This window comes from Cyanistes caeruleus, chromosome 20 (genome assembly GCF_971803275.1).
Source record: "Cyanistes caeruleus chromosome 20, bCyaCae1.hap1.1, whole genome shotgun sequence".
Taxonomy (NCBI): domain Eukaryota; kingdom Metazoa; phylum Chordata; class Aves; order Passeriformes; family Paridae; genus Cyanistes; species Cyanistes caeruleus.
Genome location: NC_141720.1, coordinates 9,580,704 through 9,602,057, shown reverse-complemented (window position 1 = coordinate 9,602,057; position 21,354 = coordinate 9,580,704). Strand labels below are relative to the sequence as shown.

The 21,354-nt window shown below is 60.7% G+C and overlaps 4 protein-coding genes across 10 annotated transcripts in view; 2 read left to right on the top strand and 2 right to left on the bottom strand.

Moving 5' to 3' along the window:
• SCAI (suppressor of cancer cell invasion) overlaps positions 1 to 1,533 on the bottom strand; it is a 33,246-nt gene extending 31,713 nt beyond the window's left edge. Inside the window, exons 1-2 of the mRNA XM_086858751.1 lie at positions 1,128 to 1,533; positions 724 to 1,079 (exon numbers count right to left, since the gene is read on the bottom strand). Of these exons, the coding sequence (XP_086714877.1) occupies positions 724 to 1,079; positions 1,128 to 1,533 (762 nt within the window). The remainder of the gene's footprint in view (positions 1 to 723; positions 1,080 to 1,127) is intronic.
• Positions 1,534 to 1,638: 105 nt separating this feature from the next.
• Positions 1,639 to 3,424, top strand: RPL35 (ribosomal protein L35; the record flags this gene model as incomplete). Its single annotated transcript, XM_086858749.1, has 4 exons — positions 1,639 to 1,752; positions 2,046 to 2,182; positions 2,492 to 2,573; positions 3,207 to 3,424. Coding segments are annotated over 4 exons (483 nt in total), but the record flags the coding sequence as incomplete, so codon positions are not given.
• A 6,322-nt stretch (positions 3,425 to 9,746) lies between these two features.
• OLFML2A (olfactomedin like 2A) lies at positions 9,747 to 17,640 on the bottom strand. Of its 2 annotated transcripts, XM_086858586.1 has the most exons (8): positions 17,400 to 17,640; positions 13,455 to 13,718; positions 13,229 to 13,336; positions 12,938 to 13,123; positions 12,494 to 12,755; positions 12,148 to 12,381; positions 11,806 to 11,991; positions 9,747 to 11,572 (listed from the first exon to the last, which is right to left on the bottom strand). In XM_086858586.1, the coding sequence occupies exons 1-8, from the start codon at positions 17,463 to 17,465 to the stop codon at positions 10,971 to 10,973; spliced, it is 1,908 nt and encodes a 635-aa protein (XP_086714712.1). In that variant the 5' UTR covers positions 17,466 to 17,640; the 3' UTR covers positions 9,747 to 10,970. The 2 variants fall into 2 exon arrangements, with proteins under 2 accessions (XP_086714712.1, XP_023794159.1); XM_023938391.2 differs by lacking the exon at positions 17,400 to 17,640 and having other exon boundaries at positions 13,455 to 14,059.
• A 484-nt stretch (positions 17,641 to 18,124) lies between these two features.
• Positions 18,125 to 21,354, top strand: part of NR6A1 (nuclear receptor subfamily 6 group A member 1) — a 75,217-nt gene continuing 71,987 nt past the window's right edge. For 2 of the 6 annotated variants that reach the window (XR_015278273.1, XM_086858578.1), the window contains exon 1: positions 18,145 to 18,279. Coding sequence is in view for 4 of the 6 variants with exons in the window: in XM_086858578.1 (XP_086714704.1) it covers positions 18,213 to 18,279 (67 nt within the window). In the remaining 2 variants the exon portion in view is untranslated. Of the gene's footprint in view, positions 18,280 to 21,354 lie in introns of all 6 variants that reach the window. The other 4 variants (XM_086858579.1, XM_086858585.1, XM_086858574.1 and 1 more) reach the window with 4 other exon arrangements.

Sequence of the window (21,354 nt, the reverse complement as noted above, 5' to 3'; positions counted from 1 at the left end):
TTAAATGACAGACGTGCAACACAGACATTGATGAAAACAGGTCCTATTCGGTGGTGGAAGATTAGATCTAGAGCTGAAAATATGCAGTCTTGATCTTGAATGTTTTAACAGGTTATGGACATTTTTATAGGGCAAGAAATCTGAGGGGTTAACACAATATAACAACCATCCAGCTTCTGTCCCCAAGAGCATCTCATGTCACCTATTGTCCAAGACACTTCTCTATTTAAAAAAAATAAAATAAAATAAAAGATGACAAGGGAACTGCTGCGATAGAAGTTTAAAATCAGAACTGATGATTCTATCAAACCGGGAGCTTGGATATCCAGCACTGCACAGACTGCTCCCGTAAAATCCCGTAATATTCCATCCCAAGGGGCTCGTTTGCCGATGCCGAGTGCCGCTACCTGTCACCAGCGTGCTGGACACCGACCTCGCCCGCCGCGAGCGGGAAGGGAGCGCGAGGAACGGAGAAGTTAATAAAGACGGGGTCGTTTGGGTAATTATTTCAGCTACGCTGCCAACCCAGGCCTAAGCGTTAGACGTGTCACATCGTGTTCCTCCTCTCCGTTAGCAGCAAAGACAGCGGCGAGCACGGCCCCGTGCCGCCGCCGGGCCTCGGTGGCTCCCGCCCCCGCCGCCCCTCACCGCGGCAGCAGGCGCGGACCCGCCGCGCCGCCGGGGGATGCTCCGCACAGCCCCCGCCCGCACCTGCCGCCTTACCTGGGCTCCCACGCGCGGCGGGGCTCTTCCGCCGGGCCCGGAGCTCTGAGGGGGCGAGACCGCGGTGAGGGGCGCGCCGCCGCCGGGCCTGCCCCGAGGCGTCCACAGCCGCCGCCGCTCCCGCCCGCCCCCGCCGCCGCCCCGCCCGCGTCCGCCCGCGCCGCCGCTCCGCCCCCCGCACCTGGAGGCCGGGCCGGAGCGGGGCAGGCGCTGCCGGACGGCCCCGATCACCGTCCACACCCGCCGGTCCCGAGCACGGTCCCGGTCCGGGCGCGGCCGCGGCGCCGCTGAGGTTCGGGGAGCGCGGCTGCCGCCTCGCGCCGGTCCGCGCCGGCCAGCCCCGCCCCCGTACGCGCCTTATTGGCCAAATACCCAGGCTAACGGTGAGAAGGCGTTCTGATTGCCTGCAGCGGCCGTCAATCGACAGACCCCGCCCTCCCTCGGACTGCCGGTGAGGCGGGCGGCTGCTTGGATACGGCGGCGGCGGCACCGTGGGGAACGAGACCGGTCCCTCCGTCCGTCCGTCCGTCCGTCTGTCTGTCTGTCTGTCTGTCCCTCGCGGCCGCCTGCGCGCAAGGCCCTGCCCCTGCTCCGCCGTGCCGCGGCGGCCCCTCCCGCCCCGCCCGCCATCACGTCCCCAACACTGTCGGTGTAAGAGTGCCGCACCTCGGCCAGCGCGGGAACACCGGCTGCGCTCTGACCGGGCTCCGGCGGCCGAGAGAGGGCGGGGGCGGCAGCCGAAGCACGGAGCAGCTCCCGCGGGGCTGCAGCCCCAGAGCTCGGGGCCAGCCGTGCCTCCCGCCCTGTCATCGCCCCGGCCGGGCCCACCGCGCATCCCGCGGGGGGCGCGCGGCGCGCAGGCTCCTCCCCCCGCCCAGCGCGCGTTGGTACGGTCCGGCCGCGGCCCCGCCTCCATCCCTGCGCCGCTTCCGTCCTTCCGCGACGCGCGCCGCCCGCCATGGTGAGAGAGCCGGGCCGCGGGTGGGGAATCCGCCAGCATCCCGCGGGAACGGCACCCGGCATCCGCCGGTATCCCGTGGGAACGGCACCCGGCATCTCGCGGGAACGGCGCCCGGGATCCCCCGGGAACGGCGCCTGGGATTCCCCGGCATTCCGCGGGAGTGGCCACCGGGCATCCGCCGGCATCCGGGACCGGCAGCCCGGGAATCCTCCCCTGTCCCATCGGGGCTGGGAATCCCGGCAATCCGCCCACCTCCCAGCGGGGCCTGGGCCCGCATATTGGCGCTGCGGGGGCTGAGGGAGGGCGGGATGCGGGCCCGGGGGTCGCGGGGGGGTGCTGACGGCCTGTCCGCCGTCCGCAGGCCAAGATCAAGGCCCGAGATCTGCGCGGGAAGAAGAAGGAGGAGCTGCTGAAGCAGTTGGACGATCTGAAGGTGGAGCTGTCGCAGCTGCGCGTGGCCAAAGTGACCGGCGGGGCCGCCTCCAAGCTGTCCAAGATGTGAGTGGGGCCGGGGGCGAGGGGAGATGGGCAGGGGCCGCCGACTGCGCCGTGTCTGAGAGCTGCTCTCGCGGGCTGTGGTTATTGTGGGCTGTAAAAAAACAAAAACAAACCAGCGTGGAAGAGGAGCACCTCTCAGTAGGCCTGAGGGTCGGTGCTCAGAGATGTTGAGCGGAGATGAACCGGGCGCTGCCGGGGTTGGCTGTAGTGTGGCACAGTGTAAGGGACCGGAGCACACGCGGTTTCTGTGCCCCGGGTTTGATCCGTGGTCCTGCAGGGTGTCCTGAGATTCCTCTTTCCCACCTGCAGCCGTGTGGTGCGCAAATCCATTGCCAGAGTGTTGACTGTCATCAACCAGACCCAGAAGGAGAACTTGAGAAAGTTCTACAAGGTAAGGACAAACGTCTTCTGTAAGTGGCTTTTACGCTCTTGCTGTTCACAGTCACAAAGTTTATGGGAAGGATTGCTACTTAAAAGCTTAAAACTTGATGAAAAGCTATCGTTTATGTTCAATTTAAAGTTCTCTGGTCATGGTTGCTTTTTAAATATTAGTGCAAGAATTCTGCAAGCTTGGTGTGAGTCTGCTTTTGCAGGAGTCTTCTGGCAGCATCCCTTCTGTGGGGTGGGGTGAACTTGTGGGGAGATGTTGTCTGTAGAAGTGCATGTACTCTTTTGTTTGGAATTTAATCATCTTGTAGGTGACCAAGAAATAATTTAATTCCATAAGGTTCTGTAATTTTTAGAATACTGCTTCCTTGAGTTTGAATTAGATCATATTGGGTGGGGGAAAAAAGAACTTCTCAAGAGGTGCTGGATAACTGGAGCTTGTAAGATTAGACATTACTTAAACTTGAGTCAGAGCTGCTGCAAAAGTTAGAATTTACTCGTGTTTCTCAGTGGAGTCTCCTACACTTCCAGACTGCATTGACAATGCCAAGAGGCTCAGACAGTGGTGCTGGTGCTGTGGCAGGAGCCCAGCCCAGAGCAGTGTCTGAGCTCAGCTGCTGCATGTCTTTGCAAACAGGGCAAGAAGTACAAACCCCTGGATCTGCGGCCCAAGAAGACTCGGGCCATGCGGCGCAGGCTCAACAAGCACGAGGAGAACCTGAAGACCAAGAAGCAGCAGCGAAAGGAACGATTATACCCGGCCCGGAAATTTGCTATCAAGGCATAGCCCTGAGCAAGCTGCAGCTCCAGGCTGGGGGGCTGGGGATGGCTCATTAAATGGAGTTTGGTTTGGAAGTGTCACTGGTGGTTTCTTTGGTAGTGGTGGGTAAAGAGGCCATAAAGGAGTCATCAGCTTAATGGAGGGAAATGGGAGGATTCACAGAAAGTGTCTGAACTGTGACTGCTAATGAAAATACAGACTTGGCAGTTTATTTTCCTCTGAGGAGTGAGGCAGTGAATGAGTACAGATCTGGGTGGTTGGTTCAACCAAACATGTAAGAAGTATTTAACCTGAGATGGATGTAAAATGGAAGCTTTTCACAAATGTTGGTAGTCGATACTTATCACTGTCTATCATAGTTTAAAGTTTTATCTTGTGCCATTGTTTAAGTGTTACTAGAAACAAATTAATTAGCTGATTTTACAGGATTTCATGGAAACTTGTCAGCACTTGGTTCAGATCCCTGGGAAGCTCATAGCTCCTGAGAACCCCCTGGGGTGGGGAGTAGTTTTAGGCCAGGTGTTCTGTGGGTGTCACTGAGCTCAGGGTGTGATAAAGGTCTGAGCTCCAGGGGTGATACTGCTGAACTCCCAGGGCATCTGTGGCCTCACAATTCCACACTTCTTTATACCTGCAAAGCACAGCATGGGTTAAATGGTTTGTCTTTGTCCCCCATGGAGTTCTTTGGGACTCAGATGGAGCTGCAATTCCAAAAGCCTTTTTTGGTCCTGATTGTGAGGAAGAGTTCCACAGTGCTGCTGGAGCGTGAGGACTGCAGTACTCATGGTTTGTGTTAGTGCAGCCAATGCATTCGAACATAAAAGAATCCCTATCCATTAGGGAGTTCCTAGATTGGATCCAGATTCTGTTTAGGAAAAATCTTAATTCTGCTCCCTCAATTAAGGTTTTTTAAGCCTCAATCTGGTTTTATCCAGAGAGGCCTGATCACGTGCAGCGCAGGGAATTTCCCCTATATGGTGGCATGGCGAGGGGTGGCCGTGCTGTGATGTCACCTGGGCTGTGCCATGGCTTTGTTTGGAGCCTGAGGTGGATGGGACGTGTCTGGCAGCGAGCGGGCCTGGGCTGGCACAGCTCTGGGCCAGGCTGCCAGAGCGTGCCAGGGGATGGCGAGCTGCATGTGGGAACCGGCTCCTTGGCCCACACTCGAGTTCCCAGGAAGGCAGGCAGGCTTTCAGAGGGCTGTGTCTCCACGTCTCAGTGTCCTGCCCTGGCTGACAGAACTGTTCCAGGGGGAGCCTGAGCTTCTTGTCCAGCACACACAGCCCCCCAGGAGCTGGAGCACCCCCTGTGAGGATCCCAGATCCACACACTCCTATCCTGAGAGCCTGATGCCAGAAGGAGACAGGAGAGGGGCTGAGCCCCTGTGCCAGGAATGGGGCAGGCTGGGGCATGTGCCTGCTGCCTGCCAGATGGTGCCTGGCTGGGTTTGGGCTTCCCTCTGGAGAGGTGTGTGCCCTGTTCTGCTCCAGCAGTGCAGCTGAGGGGAGTCTGGTGGCTCTGCCAGCATTCCTGACAGCACAACAAAGCAAACACTGTGAACTCCACTGCAGAGACTGGTGACAGCATCAGGTGTGCTCCAGGTATCACCTTCCTCCCCAACCACAGGAGCAGCTGCTCTGCTGAGAGGATCTGCTGTCTCAAAGATCCAGTCAGTACAGATCACTGGCTTGACAATCAGTAACAAGAGGGTGGGAAACACAAAAATGGGAGAAACATTAACTAAACAGGCACTGAACATCCAGGAGACACCCCCATGCTGAAGTAGGAGGCAGTACTGGAGAACAGCTTCAGTTTGAGCACAGCCCACAGCAGCCATTTGAGGAGGTGAACATGTTTCTGGCACTGCACTAAATCCTGGGGCTGAATTACTCCATAGCTGTGTGACAAAACCAAACAATCCAGCCCTTCCATCAGAGCTGCCCTGTCCTGTTACAGGAGACACCCTACAGACAAGCAGCCCTTTAAGTGACCAGGAACAACAGACTGATTGAGACGATTCAAAGGTGAAGTGATGGGCTTCCTCCAGGGCACACGTGGAGAACACTCTTGTTCCTGCTGTGAGAGCAAGGCAGGGCCTGTCCTGGCCAGGGTCTCTGGTGGTCTGTGCTGGTTCCCACTTCACCAGCCAGCCCCAGAGGGTGCCGTGCTTCCCCAGCTCCCTGGCAGAAGCTGCTGCTGTCAGGGCTGAGTGAACACTCTCCAGCCTTGCTGGTCCCCAGCAGAAGGGAGGCCAGTGGCAGAACTCCCAGCTCAGGGTCATGCACTCCCCAGAGCATCCCAGTGTTGCACTGCCTATGGGGACCACAGAGGGTCTCCCCTGTGCCCCTGAGGCAGTGTGGCCCCTGTCCCCCTGTGGCACTGCACTGCCTGGCTGTGGGGTTGGTTGCAGGGACCCCGCCGTGCTGCAGCACTGACCCTGCGCAGCTGCCGACGCCAGCCCTGGGTTTAGCACCGGTGTTTGCCGAGCACCAGAACCTTGGAGGCTCAAACTGTTTATTTGCTCCTTGTAATTGAAGATATCCCTCAGCACTGGAGAGGTTTCCTGGGAAAAGATGTTCTTCAACAAATAAATAATTTCCCGGGTGGGGGTGAGGACAGAGGAGCAGCTGCTGGCTGGCTGCAGGGCACAGCCCAGGGCTGGTGCTGCTGCAGAGGGAGAGCTGGCCCTGCGCCCTGGAATGCATCCAACAGGACCAGATGTTTCTGGCCAGCACAGCAGGACCGGCCCGGAGCGGATGGTGTGTGTGGGAGCTGGCAGCACCCACTCCTGGACCTAATTCTGCATCTGGGGCAGGGCCTGGGGGCTGGGGGAGGAGGGGCAGCAGAGGGGGCAGAGGCAGACGTGAGCTGTATAATCAGTCTGTTAGGATGGAGAAGACCCTCAAGATTGAGTCCAACTGTAAACCAAATATTTCCAAGGAAAGCCTAGGACCCACCTCCCTTGGCTGGTGTTTGCTGTGATGGATGCAATCCCCAGATCTCCTAACGCTCCTGGCATTGCCCCTGTCACCTTCTTCCCTCAGGACAGTCCTTGGCTGCTGCCCCGTGCGCTACCACAGGGCTGTCCCTGGTTTCTGCACAGTGGGACGTGTGGGGAGGGGGACACGGAGGGACATGCCAAGTGCTTTGTGGTGTGGGGAGTTTGGGAGCGACCACCTGGGCGCATCCCAGCACCCTGGGCTGTGCCTTGCCCCGGGCAGGCATGCTGGAAGAGCTGGCCCTGCGTGGCTGCGTGCGAGCAGCGTGTCTGGTGCATCTGGTGACCACAAGCCCCACGCTGTGAGGCCTGGCAGGAAAATGCCGCGTCCTGCTGGCCTCGTGGATGGCCTCGGTCTGTCCAGGGCGGCCGCCCGCGCCCGGCCCTGAATGCCCGTTTTGTTGGCCAGTCTGGGGGAGGATTTGCCCCCACACTGCCCTGGTCCTGCTGCTCCATGAATACGGGCAGTGTCTGGACGCAGGCGCTGCGCCGCAGGGCTCTGCTCCCGCCGTCCTGGGGGCTCCCCGGCAAAGGTGACTCCGGGGCTCCTGGGGCTGGGGCTGCTGCATGCTGGGGCTCTGGGCTGCCAGCCAGCCTGGCTGTGCATCCCCAGGGAGATGGAGAAAGCATCAGGCTGAGCAGAGCCAGCCGTGAGAGCCCCCTGCTCTGTGCCATGCCATGCCGTGCCATGCCATGTGTGCTGCCAGAGAAGGGGCACCCCGCCAACCCGAGGGGCTGCCATGGTGAGGCCGGGGTGCTGTGGAGCTGGTGGTGCAAGCCTGGGAAAGATTTCTGTTTCCACTGGTGAGTGAGTCAGCTGCGGCACTGAGCCCATGGCTCCCCTCCCTTCCCTCCGGCCACCGCCACCGCCCAGCACCCGCTGCCCAGCCCTTTCCCACAGCTGCTAGGGGCTGTTAGCCTGGGCACCTGTGTCCTCTCATCACACCATGTCCCTGCACCTCCCTGCTGCTCCTGGAGACTGACCAGAAGCCCCGGTGGCACCAATGTTCTCCCACAAAACAGGTCACATCACAGGCAGCAAATGGGTGGGGGCACAGCACGAGGGCTGCGGCGCTGGCACTGAGCCTTCAGCACCCCGGGGATGGCCTGGGGGCTACTGGCATGGCTGAACACCATGGCCCAGGCAGAGCCCTGTGCCAAGGCCCTCGTCCTGGAGCCTGGCTGTGCCCAGACAGCTGAGCTGCAGGGGATCCAGGCGGAGGCAGCTCCTGGAGTGGAACAAGGACTGAAGTTTTGGTGCACCCTCAGCAGGTGCCAGCAGACTGCAAACATAGTCAAGCTCTGCCCAGGATGTCACCTGCCCACTGTACATCCTGCCCACCCAAAGACTGGCCACCCCCAGCTCACCTCAACCCTGAGACAGCTCAGGCACCGTGGGGAGAGCAGGACGCCAGCCTGGGCAGCAGGGCCAGGAGGGAGGCAAAACCACCACAAACAAACCAGCCTGGCCGGTAACTGAGAAGGAGGCAGGGGGGATCAGGGCTCACTGCCTGGCGGCACCGAGGACAGGAGGAGATTTTGGGAGCAAGGGCTGTGGCACCAGGGCCACCAGCCCAGATGGCCTCAGCTGCCCTTCCTGAGGCACCACATCGCTGTCACGGGGGCTTCAAGCACCACAGCCCCCCAACATCCTTGTCTCAAGCTTCATTTGCTGCTTGCTGCTGAGCTGAGAGATTTTAATCTTTTAATCACGTTATGAGCCGAGGTGGTGCCGGCCACGCACAGGAGGAATGTCTGGAAGTCAGCAGCGCCTGTGGCAGTGGGAACCCATCCTGCCCCCACCGACATGTCCCCACTGTGTCCTGCTCAGGGACCCCTGTCCTCCCCAGCCCGGCTTGTCCAGTGGCTGGAACTGGGTCCAGGGGCACAACATGGGACCAGCCACCATGGACCCATGCCAGAACAAGGATCAGCTCAAAAGGGCTGCTGGGACTGCAGCTCCCCACCACAGCGCAAAGGACCCAACACAACGTAGTGTTCTGACCATGTGGGTTTCATTCCTCCCCGTGTTTTCCATGAGGGGAGCAGAGGGGTGCCCATAGCCCAGCCCAGCACAGCGCGGAGCCACGGCAGCCCCTGCGGAAGAACAACAAAGCCCTGGAATTAGAGATGTGCTGGGAGTTTACTTTACCACAAAAAAATGTCAGAAATCCGTATTGTTTGTACAGGGATTTGCTGGGGATCGCTAGATAAAAGCCTGGCAGGGACCCAGCCGGGGGGAAAAGTCGGCCGGCTCCTTTCTAGTGGCGAGGACCCCTGGCCAAGCGAGGGGTGCAGAGCATGGCCAGTGCGGGGGCTCGGGGCACGGACAGGGACAGGAGCAGGGACAGGGACAGGGACAGGGACAGGGACAGGGACAGGGACAGGGACAGGAGCAGGGACAGGAGCAGGGACAGGGACAGGGACAGGGACAGGGACAGGGGCAGGGACAGGGACAGGGACAGGGACAGGGACAGGGACAGGGACAGGGACAGGGACAGGGACAGGGACGGGAGCAGGGGCAGGGACAGGGACAGGGACAGGGACAGGGACAGGGACAGGGACAGGGACAGGGACAGGGACGGGAGCAGGGGCAGGGGCAGGGACAGGGACAGGGATAGGGACAGGGACGGGAGCAGGGGCAGGGGCAGGGGCAAGGGCAGGGACAGGTGCAAGGGCAGGGACAGGAGCAGGGACAGGGACAGGGACGGGAGCAGGGACAAGGACAGGGATAGGGAGGGGCAGGGACAGGAGCAGGGGCTGTCGGTGCTGCCGTGAGTCACAGGAGGACCTGAGAGCAGCGTGGGGCCAAGAGAGGGCCCCGCTCCTGGCACCAGCTTCAGGTCTTCGCAGTGGGAAACCTTTCCGCATCCAGGGACGCGGTCGGTGCCAGCTCCGGAGCACGAGGCGCCCGTGGCCAGCAGCCGGAGCGTGCGGGGCCCGCGGGGCCGGGGGACGCTGCCCCGCACACACGGACAGGAGCGGGAGGGCTCTCGCAGCCGGGGCAGCTCCTGCCGAGCTGGGCAGCAGCGCCAGGGCAGCTGCTCCCCGCTCCGAGCCTCGGCTCCAGACGGCTCCCGGGCCGCGGCTGAGGCCGGGCGCTGCCAAAGCTTTTTGCCGGCACCCGGCAGGCGCTGCTGTCCCGGAACAGGGACCCTCCTGCCTCTGCAGGGCCGTGGCACCGTGCTGCTGCTGCGAGGGGTGCCGGGTGCGGGCACACGCACCTGCAAGGTGTGCAACAGCTGTGACAGCAACCCCTGGGCACTCCTGGCCACGGAAGCCGGGTCAGCGGACAAGGGGGGCGAGGGACAGGGACAGAGAGGGATGGGGATGGTGAGCAGCCACCCTGGCCACTCCTCCCTGCCCAGCTTCAGGACAAACGACAACACACGCAGCTCGCTCTCACATCTGTTATGTTTTAATACTGTTCATGTCTAAAATGACCAAAACCAAGCCAAGCACTCGTAGCCCCTCGTTCTGCCTCACACGGAGAGTGAGAGACCCGAGGGCTGCCCTGTCCAGTGCTGGGAGCAGGCAGGTGTGAGGGCAGGTATGGGGGCAGGTATGGGGGCAGGTATGGGGGCAGGTGTGAGGGCAGGTATGGGGGCAGGTATGGGGGCAGGTGTGAGGGCAGGTGTGAGGGCAGGTATGGGGGCAGGTATGGGGGCAGGTGTGAGGGCAGGTGTGAGGGCAGGTATGGGGGCAGGTGTGAGGGCAGGTATGGGGGCAGGTGTGAGGGCAGGTATGGGGGCAGGTGTGAGGGCAGGTGTGAGGGCAGGTGTGAGGGCAGGTGTGAGGGCAGGTGTGAGGGCAGGTATGGGGGCAGGTATGGGGGCAGGTATGGGGGCAGGTGTGAGGGCAGGTGTGAGGGCAGGTGTGAGGGCAGGTGTGAGGGCAGGTATGGGGGCAGGTGTGAGGGCAGGTGTGAGGGCAGGTGTGAGGCTAGGTGTGCAGGTGGGTGTGCAGGCAGGACACCCTAGGCAGGCTCCTCCACGCCTGCTGCCGAAAGGGACTTGCACAGCTTCAGTGAAGGCATTTAAATAACAGACTCATGATCAGCAAAAGCAAAGGCATCTTAACCACATTTCCTAAAATAGCAACTGGCACCTGTTCCTGGCGGCTGGTGGTGAGGGGACCCGCCCGCCCCAGGGGGCCCGGAGCAGGCCAGGGCATGGGGCTGTCCCGGCCCTGGCACCGCCGGCAGGGATGGGACGCGCGGTCCCGGTGGGTGTGCGGGGAGTGTGGCTGGGCTGGGGGCAGTGCAGGAGGGGTTCAGTGTGCTGGGGCAGGGCAGGCGGTGCCAGCAGCGGCAGAAGGATGCGGGGCTGGACTCCTCTCTGTCCCTGGGAAGGCGAAGCTGGCCGAGCTGCCACGGCCCCAGGGGCCACGTTGTCACAGGCGTGTCTGCTGGGGGCTGCTCTTATGGGCTCTCCCTGCCCTGCAGTACAGTGGGCACACTGCGGGTGATGGCCGTAGCAGATGGGGAAGGTTTGGGGGTGGAAGCCGGGCTCTTGCCACAGCCCTGGCTGGAGCTGGGGTGCCAGGGCCAGGCTGCGTCAGGGTGCCCCAGGCAGGCACGGCACAGGGTGGGTGCAGGAGTGCAGTGGGACCCGCCCGGGCACTCAGACCACGAAGTGGAGCCCGTACGTCATCTGATGGCCATTGTCCCAGGCATAGAGCACCTTCTCCTTGGGGTTGTAGTCGACCTGCGTGGTGAAGGAGTAGTGGTTGAGGAAGGGCAGTCGGAGCTCTGCCTCCGTGTCTGTGTGCGTGTCAAAGGCATAGGAGATCTGCCCTTCCTTTTGGCTGTAGGTGTCCACAGCATAGAGGATGCCACAGATGATGAAGCAGTTCCCGTATGTATTGCGCTTCAGACCCGTCTTCCAGGTGGTTTCCTTGCGCACCGAGAGGTCCACGGGGTCAAGTCGGCTGAGGACGATCACCTCCTGCTGTGAGTAGTCATAGTCCACCGAGGGGTAGATGACCCAAAGCCCACTCTCATCCACAGCGAAGTCGATGTCCGAGTGGCCCCTCCACTTCCAGGGCGTCGTGTCCTCATACACCACATCGTGGAGCTGCGCCCAGCCTGCCACGTATCGCTCCTTCAGGTCGTACTTGATGATGTTCTTGGTGAAGGCACGGTTGTAGTAGAAGGCTCCTCTGTACACCACGTGCCCAGTGCCAATCCAGTTGTAGGGCAGCTTATAGAGGTTGCTCCAGCGGCCTGTGAGTGGGTGGGAGAGGTGTTGGGGCCCTCCACAGCACTGGGACCCCATGCACGATGGCCAGAGCATGCTGGCAGCAACAGGGGACTTGTGTCCCCCTTGCTGCCCTCTGGGTGCTCCCCAGCTCCCCTCAGCTGCCCACCATCCCAGGGCCCAGCACAGCTGGTGTCACACAGCACTCAACACCCGCCCAGGAGGAGCCCCTGTGCCCACTCAGCCGCTTGCCCCTCACCCTGCTTGAAGTTGTCGAGGCTCCTGAACTCCACCAGGCTGTTCCCATAGTAGTAGTTGGTGACGTAGATGCGGTCATCCTTGGCTGCTGGGTCCTTCATCCAGGCCCCCTCATTGCGCCCGTAGCTGTGGTGCTCCGTGGGGGGCTCCACTGACTCGATAGTGCCTTCGCACTCCACCTCCTTTACTGGGTGCCGAGGGGGAGGAAGAGGAAGGCTTATCCCTGCCCCAGGCAGCAGATTCCTCCTTCTTCCCCGTGGCAGATTGCTGCTGGCTCAGCTTGGCCAGGGGCGCTGGGAACACAGGGCTGGGTGCCCTCTCCCAGCCGCCCCTGCTCACCCACCTCTGTTTGGTGTTTCGGGGTCCCCGGTGCTGTCAGCCCCATGCCCGAGGACAGGGCCAGGGGGGCTGCGGGTGGTGCTGCGGGGGGCCAGGGCAGTGCTGGGTGCGGCCGTGGTGCTGGACACGGTGGTCTCTGTCTGTGCACCAGCTTGGGCTGGGGTGCCCTCAGCTGAGGGGGGTGGGGGGCCCCTCTCCTCCTGCTGCTCTGACACAACTGCCCCTCTCACAGGGCCTTCTGTGGGGGGACAAGCTGGGGGTCAGAGTGTTTGCAGAGACAGGCCCTGGCCCTCTGCCTTGGTGGGATGTGCCCTCTCAGCCCCCCAACCCTGCCCTGTCTCCAGACTCACCATGGCTGCCGGCCGGACCCTCCGCCGCTCCAACCTGCCCGACCTTGTAGTACGTGATGCCTCGGACCACAGTCTGCTGCTGCGCCAGGGGCTTGGGCTTGGCTGTGGGCTGTGACCCTGCCCTGGCCTTGGTGTTCTCCTTTTTGGGCTTTTCGGGCTTCAGCGGCTTCTCCTTGGGTGCTCGGGTGCCTGCCCTGTCCCCCAGTGCCTTGCGGGTGCTGGGGTACCGTCCCACCTCTTTCTCTCTGCCACCTGTTGTGTCCTGGGGGGCACAGCCTGGTCGGACCCCATTCCCTCCCTCCTCCTCCCTGCCACCACCATGCCAGGCAGTGGGCACAGGCACTAGCCCAGGCGTCACTCCAGTGCACCTGCCACAAGCCTGGGGAAGTTCCCACTGTGCCTGCATGGGGCTGGGCCCTGGGGGGTTCCTGTGCCTTGGGGTACCTGGGCCTTGCTCTCGGGGATGGCAGCTGCATCCTTCTGCAGCAGCTGGTAGCCCAGGTTGGAGATCTCCTTCTTGATGCTGATCATGATGTCAGAGTAGTTCTCGTAGCGTTTCATCTGGTCAGTGAGGTGCTGGATGCTCTCCTTCATGAAGTCATTCTCTCTGCTCAGGTTGGTCTTGATGGTCTGCAGGAGAGGAGAGGCTGGAGCACCATTCAGGGGCTCAGCTCAGGTGGTCCTGAGCTGCCCGGTGGGGACACTGTGGGGATGGTGCTGCTGGAGCTCACCCACCTCCTCCAGCATGTTCATCTGTGCCACCACCTTGCTGATGTAAGAGTGCACCTTCATCAGGTCCATGCTGTACAGCGTTCCCTCGAGCAGGTCCACCATGGACTGCAGCTGCAGAGAGGACGCAGGAAGGGGCCCTGGGGTAAGGGCTACAGCATGGGGCACAGGGCAGGGGCACGGCTGTGCAGCGTGGGGATGGGTCTGGCCCCCAGGCCCACACCACAGATACCTTGAAGAGCTCAGGGGCCTGTTTCTTCAGCTTCTCCATCTTCCACTCATTCTCACAGGGGTTGAGTGAGGAGGGGGGCGCGGTGCAGGAGCACTTGCAGTCAGCCCCCGAGCTCACCGTCTCCACGGTGTAGAAATCCTCCACGCGCGCGCTGCCGTTCCTGACGCGGCTGCAGGCGTCCTTGCTGAGCGGCCGCAGGATGCACTTGCAGCGGCAGTCGGAGCCCTCCGAGGTCATCCGGACCTGATCCACATCACCCAGAGCCTGCAGGACAGGTGATGAGCCAGGTGTCCCACCCGGGCATCCCACAGGACCTTGCCGAGCCCAGCAGACCATCACAGCCACCTCCCTCACTGCTGCTTGCCCAGAGATCTCCCACTGCCCCTGGGGCTCACGGTTGTGCCCCAAAGAGTGTGAGGCATTGTCTAGTCCAGAGCAGCCTGTCCCGCCGCTCTGTGACGAAGCCCAGGGAGCTCTCATCCCTGCAGCCACCTGTGTTTTGTGGCCCAGGTACTTCAGTCTCTTTTCCGTGGCTGTTTCCCAGACTCCAGCAAGACCTCAGTGAGCAGGGATGGTGGCATGAAGACGCAGCAGCGCCTCTGTGCCCCCACGGCACGGCTCCAAGCCCACACAGGGCTCGTTGTTTGTGGTGACATGCAGCCACCTCGGGGTGAGCTCGGCCCCTCAGTCTGCCGCGATGGCCCGAGGCACATGCTCAAGGACTCCCTTGTTTCCACACATGGCCCTGATTCACGCCACAGAGCCCAGGGTGCTTTTCGGCTGGTTTAGCTAATTTCTCCCGTTGTGCTCAGGAACAGGGGAGCTGAGTCCCTCTCACCCCCCGCCACCGACTATGCACCCGCGGGGGACCCCCGGGCTGGCAGGAGCACGGCCAGCCCGCTCCGGGTGTCCCAAGCGCAGGGATGCGTCTGCTCCAAGCACCCGGGAGGGTGGGAGAGCCGGGAGAGGCAGTGCGATGACCCCGGAGGGAGAGGGACTCTGACTCATCCTGGGAAACAGAACGGTGGCAGAGCTGGGAAACAAGTTGAGCTCTGGCTCCCTGTCCTCCCCGGACCACAGCGGAGCACAGAGCGCCGTGGGAAAGGGCAGGGGCCCGCGGGGTGCATGTCCTGCCTGCCCGCAGCACCCACGGCATCCCCCGGGGATCCAGCGCAGGGCTGGTGCGCCGCTGGCACCGGGACAGAGGCTCTCCCTGAGCTGGGCACGGACCCCAGCTCCCCACAGCCCACATGGGCCAGCGGCTTCCTCCCCTTTCTGAAGGGCTGCAAAACTTCACGCATTTTGCATTTCAAAAAACCCTCTTTCGTTCAAAGGGAAACCAGGTCCCGCTGGCTGAAGGAAAACACCAGGAAGCCAAAGGGCTGTAAATTGAGTAGAATCTAATCAAGCTCTCAGCAGGGAGCGGGGCAGGGACCCCCTCCCCAAACACCACTTCGGCAGGCTCGCAAGTCCCCGGGCCCCCTGACCCCTCCCATGGCCACACCGGCGCTTGTGCAAACACGCAGGACGATTCACAGCCAGCACCGAGCTGCCGGCCCCTCTCCACAGCCCCGCAGCACCCGGGGCTGGGCTGGGCTGGCCACGAGCAGCGTCCATCCGTGTGCACGGCGCTGCCTGAGGTCCTGGTGCGCACACATCCTTGCGGGAATCCCGTGAGAGATCCTGGTGAGCCCCACTGAAGTTCCCAGCCTGGGTCCCCCGTTCGTGCCGGCACCGGTGTGGGTGCCACTGCCGCAGCACAGCCCGACCCCGGCGCATGCTGTGACCCCACCTGCTCCCAGCACCTTCTGCAGGGCAGGGCTGCAGCTGCCTGTGCTGGAAGCTCGTTCCCGAGGCAGCAGGTGACCGTGGGCTGTGCATCCCCTCCCTCGGCCCCGGCACGCTGCGGCGGGAGGCGCGGGGCCCTCGTGTCCCGCCGGGGCTGAGCTGAGCAGCCAACCCACCGGAGCGGCCGCGACACCGGGACCCTGCACAGTGTGCGGGTGTCCGGAGCTCAGACCCTCTCCCACGGCACGAAGGGCCAGCCCCAGCCCTTCCCAGAGACCCGCCCGGCTCCGGCCACGTCCACCCCGCGTGGGAAATGCGCTGTGGGTGTCTCTGCAGCTCGGCCGCCCTCCTTCACGTGGGGCCGTAACACTAAACCTCGCTCTGCCGTTTGCCAGCTTCCCTAAACAGGAACTGCATGATCTATTTATACAGAAAAGCCCACAAGCAAGGAAGTATTAAAGCAGGCTCCCACGTAGGGAGACTCTGTGAGGGTCGCCCAGGCGGTTCATCGGCCGGGTGCCCTCTGCCAGCCCTGCACCCTGCAGGGCACAGCCCGCACCAGGGCACGCATAAACCCGCTCCCAACGGGGCACGGGTGCTTGGGGACGTGGTGCAGAGTGCAGCCCACGCTGCTCTGCTTTCTCTGTGGGAATCTGAGCTCCCCAAGAAACCTGGGGGGGGGGGGGGGGCTGATGCAGCCCTGCCGGGGCTCTGGTGATTCTTTCCCCACTTGCTGCAGACCCCGGCCCGGGGTGCTGGCAGGCGGCTGCTGCCTCTCCTCCAGAGCGGGTCCCAGCTCCACGGGGGCTGCACACACATGGCTGGTGTGGGAGAGAGACCCTGCACTTTGCTGAGGGTTTCCTCACTACAAGTTTTATGAGCTGGGTAATTTTCCCGGTTTCCGGGACCTCTTGCAAGAGCATCCATGTGAGCACAGAGTTTGTGACATTATTTGGAGAAAGCGGGACCTTTGACAATGACCCTTGGCCAGCTTTTAAGCTGTCCTCTGGCTGCTGCCAGAGGACTCGTCTCGGAGGAAAACACGCTGTGTTGATAAGCCGCCGCCCCGCACGCCTCTGGCACAGCTGCTGGGAGGCATGTCCCCTTCACGGGAGAGAAACCATGTCACCCTCCTCTTCTTCCTCCTCCAGGCTTGGCACAAGGTGTCAAACACGTCCTGCAGCTGAGGCAGAGCGGCGCTGGCAGGGCTGGGCCGTGGCTGACGGCGGCCAGGCCCCGGGCGCTGGCGCTGCTTGGGCGTCCCGTGTTGGTCACGGGGACACAGCCATGCCAAGCGCTTGTGTGGCACACGCGTGCCCACCGATGGGATCTCATCCAACGGCAAGAAGGGAGAAAACACCTCTGAGCACAGCAGGCAGCACCTGCGGGGAGGGAGGGATGGAGGAGGCGACGGCACCGCGTGGATCACTGAATCCTGCCAGCATCACCCCTGGCACCCCGCCGGGAGCCCAAGCAACAGGGCATTCCAGGCTTCGGATATCTGTTCCAAGCTAAGTGCTGCCGACAACAGCTGTGTCAGCGTCGTTTTCCACCAAATGTCTTGGAAAATCCTGTCTTTTTAACATTTGGTGATCCTAGCAGTAGCTGCTCCCACCACTATTCCTCTGGGCTGGGTCCCGGTGTCCCTGCTCCGGCCCCGCTACGGCCACTGACCCCGTGGGAGACGTTTTCCAGCTGGAACCGAGGGCTCCTGGATGCAGGGGGGAGGCTGCCCCCTCTCCCCCCCCCCCCACCCCGCTGCCCCGTCCCGCTCCTGCTCCTCACCCCCGCGGGGCAAGGCTTGTCCGGGCTGTTCTCTCTGGCACGGAGTCGCCCATTGCAGCGCCCATCACCGCAGCGCCGGGAATTGGGCACCTTCCAACTGCTCGAACGCGCCCACAGCCCGGGTCATTCCCTGCGCCGAAGCCTCGCCGCGATGGGACCACCGGCACCGGAGCCCCAGCCCTCTCCGGGACCCCCGCCCGCGCCCCCGCCGCTCCGCCCGGGCACAGAGAGCAGCGACCGCCGGGGACACCGGGCCGGTCCCGCAGGGAAGGGGCTGCCCCTGCCCGCTCTCGACCACCGCCGTGATCGCTCCCGGCCGCAATCCCGGTCCCGGTCGGTGCCGGTGCCGGTGCCGGTCCGGCCCGTCCTTACCGTGGCGGCGCCGCGCACCGCGGCCAGCGCCGGGAGCAGGAGCGCGGGGAGCAGCAGCGCCCGCATGGCGAGAGCGGCGGTGACCGCCCGCACCGAGCGCCCGCTCCGCCCGTCCCGTCCCGCCCCGCCCCGTCCCGGCGGCGGCACCGGCCCCAACAGGGCCCGGCCCGGCGCGGGGGCGGCGCGTTCCCCCCGGGTGGAGCTGGCCGTGCCCGCCCCGGGGCTCCCGCTGTACCGGGGCTGCCCGTCCCTCCCCGGGCTGGCCGATCCCCTCCTCTGAGGAGGCGGTGTCCCCGGGCGAGCCCGGCCGGACGCTCGCCGGGGCTGTGCGGTTTCCCCGGGCTATGCCCTATGCCCGGTTCCCCTCACTCACTGCCCGGTGCCCGGCTCCCCTCTCCCGGAGCCCCGTGCCCCGTGCCCGGTTCCCGGTTCCCCCTTTCGCGGTGCGCGGTGCCGCGGGCAGCGCTCGGGGCTCGGCCGCGGGTGCCCCCTGGCGCCCCGCCGCTCCCGGTGCACCGGCCCGGGAGAGCCGGGGCGGGCCGGGGCGCGGAGCCCGCGGGGCGGGGCGGGCCGGGGGGCTCGGGGCGGGCCGGGGGCGCGGCCGTCAGGGCCGGGCCGCGGCTCCCCGCGGGCGGCGCTCGGACTACGGCTCCCGTGGTGCCCCGGGGGGGCGGGGCGCGGCCGGCCCGGCCGAGCGCGGCGCGGCCCTGGCTGTCAGCAGCGCCCGAGCGGCCATGGGGCAGCGCGGCCGCCGGGGCCGCTGAGACCGCCGAGCTCCGGCCCGGCCCGGCCCGGCGCGGCCCCGGCGCCGCCATGGAGCTGGAGCCGCCCGCGGAGCTCCCGGAGCCCCGCGCCGCCAGCAAGGGGCCGCCCCGCAGCGGTGAGTGCAACGCGAGGGGTCCGAGCGGGCCGGGGGCGCGGGGCCGGCGCTGCCGGGGGCTCCGGGGGCCCGATGCGGCCCCGCGACTTTCCGCGGCCGTGGGGCACAACAAAGGGCCGCTGCCCCCCGGGCCGGGGCGCCGGGACCCGCTCGGGCAGGCGGGGGTGGCCGGCCGCAGCCGGTGCCCCCGGACGGTTCGGCGTTTCCTGCCAACCGAACCCGTTCGGCCGAAAGCGCGGCTTCCCCGTCCGGACGCGCTGTCCGAGCTCCCGCGGGGCCGCTCCGAGCGCTCCGGGCCGCTGTCCCCGGGCAGCCCCGCGGGTGCCGGTGCCGCCCGCCGCGTCCCGGCCGTGCCCCGCGGCTGCTCCCGGTGCCCCGCGGGTGTCTCGGCTCGGTCCCTGTGAGCTGGTCCCTGCCCGGGGTTTATGGGCACCATTTGGGACCCTTTTACACTTCCCGTATGCAGATGCCGCATCTGCACTTGAATGTCCCTGCCAATTTTTATGGTTTACAATTGCATTTTACCGTCTTAAGGTACTCGGGTTCTCTACAAAGGGTTTGCTCAGACAAAAGAGGCTTTTTATCAGGCAGCATCCTCGGTTTTCGAGATACGGGCGGTACCAAAAGATAGGCAGTGTGGGAACTGCAGAAATGGGCATTTCTGTAACCGCCCTGATGTGTTGAGTTGTCCCTGGAAGCACTTTATTCCTTCTCACTTAATTAGATGTCCAATTAGATGAAAGACACTTAATACTCTTAGATACTTTAATAGCACTCTAACAATACTTTTAATACTTTAATGTAGCCTTAATACTTTTTGAACTTTCTGATTTAATTTGTGAAGTGTCTGATGCGTTAGTGTCCCTAGGAGTACAACAGTATTAATGCTTTGTCTGCATTTGCTGTTTTTCCCATAGATGTGGGATTTTGGGGGAAATCTCTTTTGATTAATCAGATTAGCTTTAAGAGTTTCTTGCATAGCTGTTTCTTGTGAGAGGTGTACCTGTGGCTGTGGTTAGTCTTTTCAATGGGTGATGTAACAACCTTTTACTACTTTGCCTTCAAAAATGTGAAATACTGGTGCAGTGTTGAGACATTGCTTGACCTTCAGTCTTTCTAAAGCCTCTGGGGGAGGAGCGGGAAAGATTGGGTTGTTAATTCATGGTTTTATAAAATGCCTGCAAATGATAATGGCAAATGAAGACTCTGAATATTTCATTTTCTAAAGAAAGATTCATAGTACTTTTGATACCTTGAGGAACAGCATCTTAACAAAACCGATGACAATTGTATGAGGACAGAGGTATAAAAGTCAGATTGTATTCTTGGTGTTAAAATGTTAATGTTAAAAACATTAATGAACTTAAGCTCTGCACGTGGCTTCTGTGTTAACCCAGAGTAAACTGCTGCAAGTTTATTGACGTCTTCAGTGAGAGAAGCCTCAGGATAACTTTGAAATGCAGGGGTGTAGTTTTATTTCAGCAGTTGCAGGCAATTGCAACCTCATTATTTGAGGGGACACTTGACATTCTTAGAATATAAGATGATGGTTTTCCCTTGCCAATTTGAGTACTTCCTCTTCCATGTAAGAAACATATTTTGTCACTGAGGAAATAAATGACAACACATAAAACCAGGGTTTTTTAAAAAGCAATTTCATTAAGGCATTCATTTTTCCTGCAGTAGTAGCAATTATTTCTCAACAGGGTCCCATTTAAGATCAGTTTTGCAATAGCTTCAGTTGGCATCTTTTTCCTCTGTGTTTGAGACATGGTGGCTTTTACATAGTTTTAATTATTTTATGTTTTAGCTAAAACAGGGACACAATAATTTATCTAAAATTGTGGTAACTTTGGACACTTCTGTTGTGTACTGTGGTCTTGGAAGAAAGATTTATCAGGAAAGTACTTGAATTTTGTGTTCCCGTAAAACTATCGGAGTTTCAGATGGGCAGATTACTGATCTGGATAAACTTCATACCAGAGAAGAGAGGAAAGTTGTCAGAGCACAAAGAATGTAAGGTTTTCAAAGAAAAATCCCTTTGCCTGCATCCCTTCCCTTTTCCACAGCATTCCCAAACTTTACTGGCACACACTGACATTTTTAGTGGTTCTTTATGCTTGGTTGCTTTGCATCTGATGAGATAAGCCTTTGCTTAACAAAGACTATTTCATTGATATAGTTGGGTCTTGGTTTACTTGCTATAAACATTTCTTTGAAGATGTAGGAAGAAAAACAAATGGAGTTGTCGAATGGCAACACTGCTGAAGTCAAATGTCTCTGAATAAACAAGAAGCTACAGTGTTATTTCAGCTCAGTGTCGTCTTGTTGAATGTGATGTCTCTTGCTTTTGTAAATAATAATAGAAAATAATACATAGGATTCTGAACTCAGTTCTGTGATGGGAAATGAAAGACTTTTAATTTAGGAACAACTTAACTCCTTTATTTGATTTGAGGTAAAGATGGAAAAAATACCTCTTGGTATAAAGTTGGAATTTGGTATTGATGTCTTCTGTAGATCATTAATCAGGAAAATGGGTTTATGCATGCCTTTTTGTGCTGAGCCCAGGACTAGTGCTGTATGTTGAGCAGATGCAGTGTGTGATGTGACATTGCAACAACAGGATTTTCTCCCTGCTTTGCTATAAAAGAATATAAAGATACTGTATTATAGAAAATGAGGGAATTTTCCCTTCTGGGAGACTATTTCTTGATTGTTGGGAAGCAATAGCTATCCTTCTGTCCTGCCTCTGGCAAGTCCTTTGTGGTATTTCTTTTTTTGGTGGGGAAAATATGCCAGTGGTTTATTGAATTACTGTTCAACTCCTATGTGGTAGAGCTTTGAACAGATGCGTTTACACCAGCATTCTGTGAGAATGGGAGCACAGTTTATCCTGTTGATAAACTGCCTATTTAAATAAAGCCTTCAGCAGTGTAATCTGGTAATTCTAATTAAGTCATTTACATAGGGAATTGGCCCAGGGTTTCATCAGATGGCTGCTGGGGAGCTGAAATGCATTCTTTCCCTCCAGCTGTATTAAACCAGCCTTTTGATCCTGTCCTTTTTTTAGCC

Bases quoted from the DNA above. Each gene is read 5' to 3' on its own strand.
- OLFML2A (XM_023938391.2), bottom strand. From the start codon at position 13,934: ATGAGAGCTCCCTGGGCTTCGTCACAGAGCGGCGGGACAGGCTGCTCT. The intron at 13,124-13,228 runs GTGGGTGAGCTC...CCTCTCCTGCAG, and splicing joins AGATGAACATGCTGGAGGAG to ACCATCAAGACCAACCTGAG. The intron at 12,756-12,937 runs GTACCCCAAGGC...TGTGCCCCCCAG, and splicing joins TCCCCGAGAGCAAGGCCCAG to GACACAACAGGTGGCAGAGA.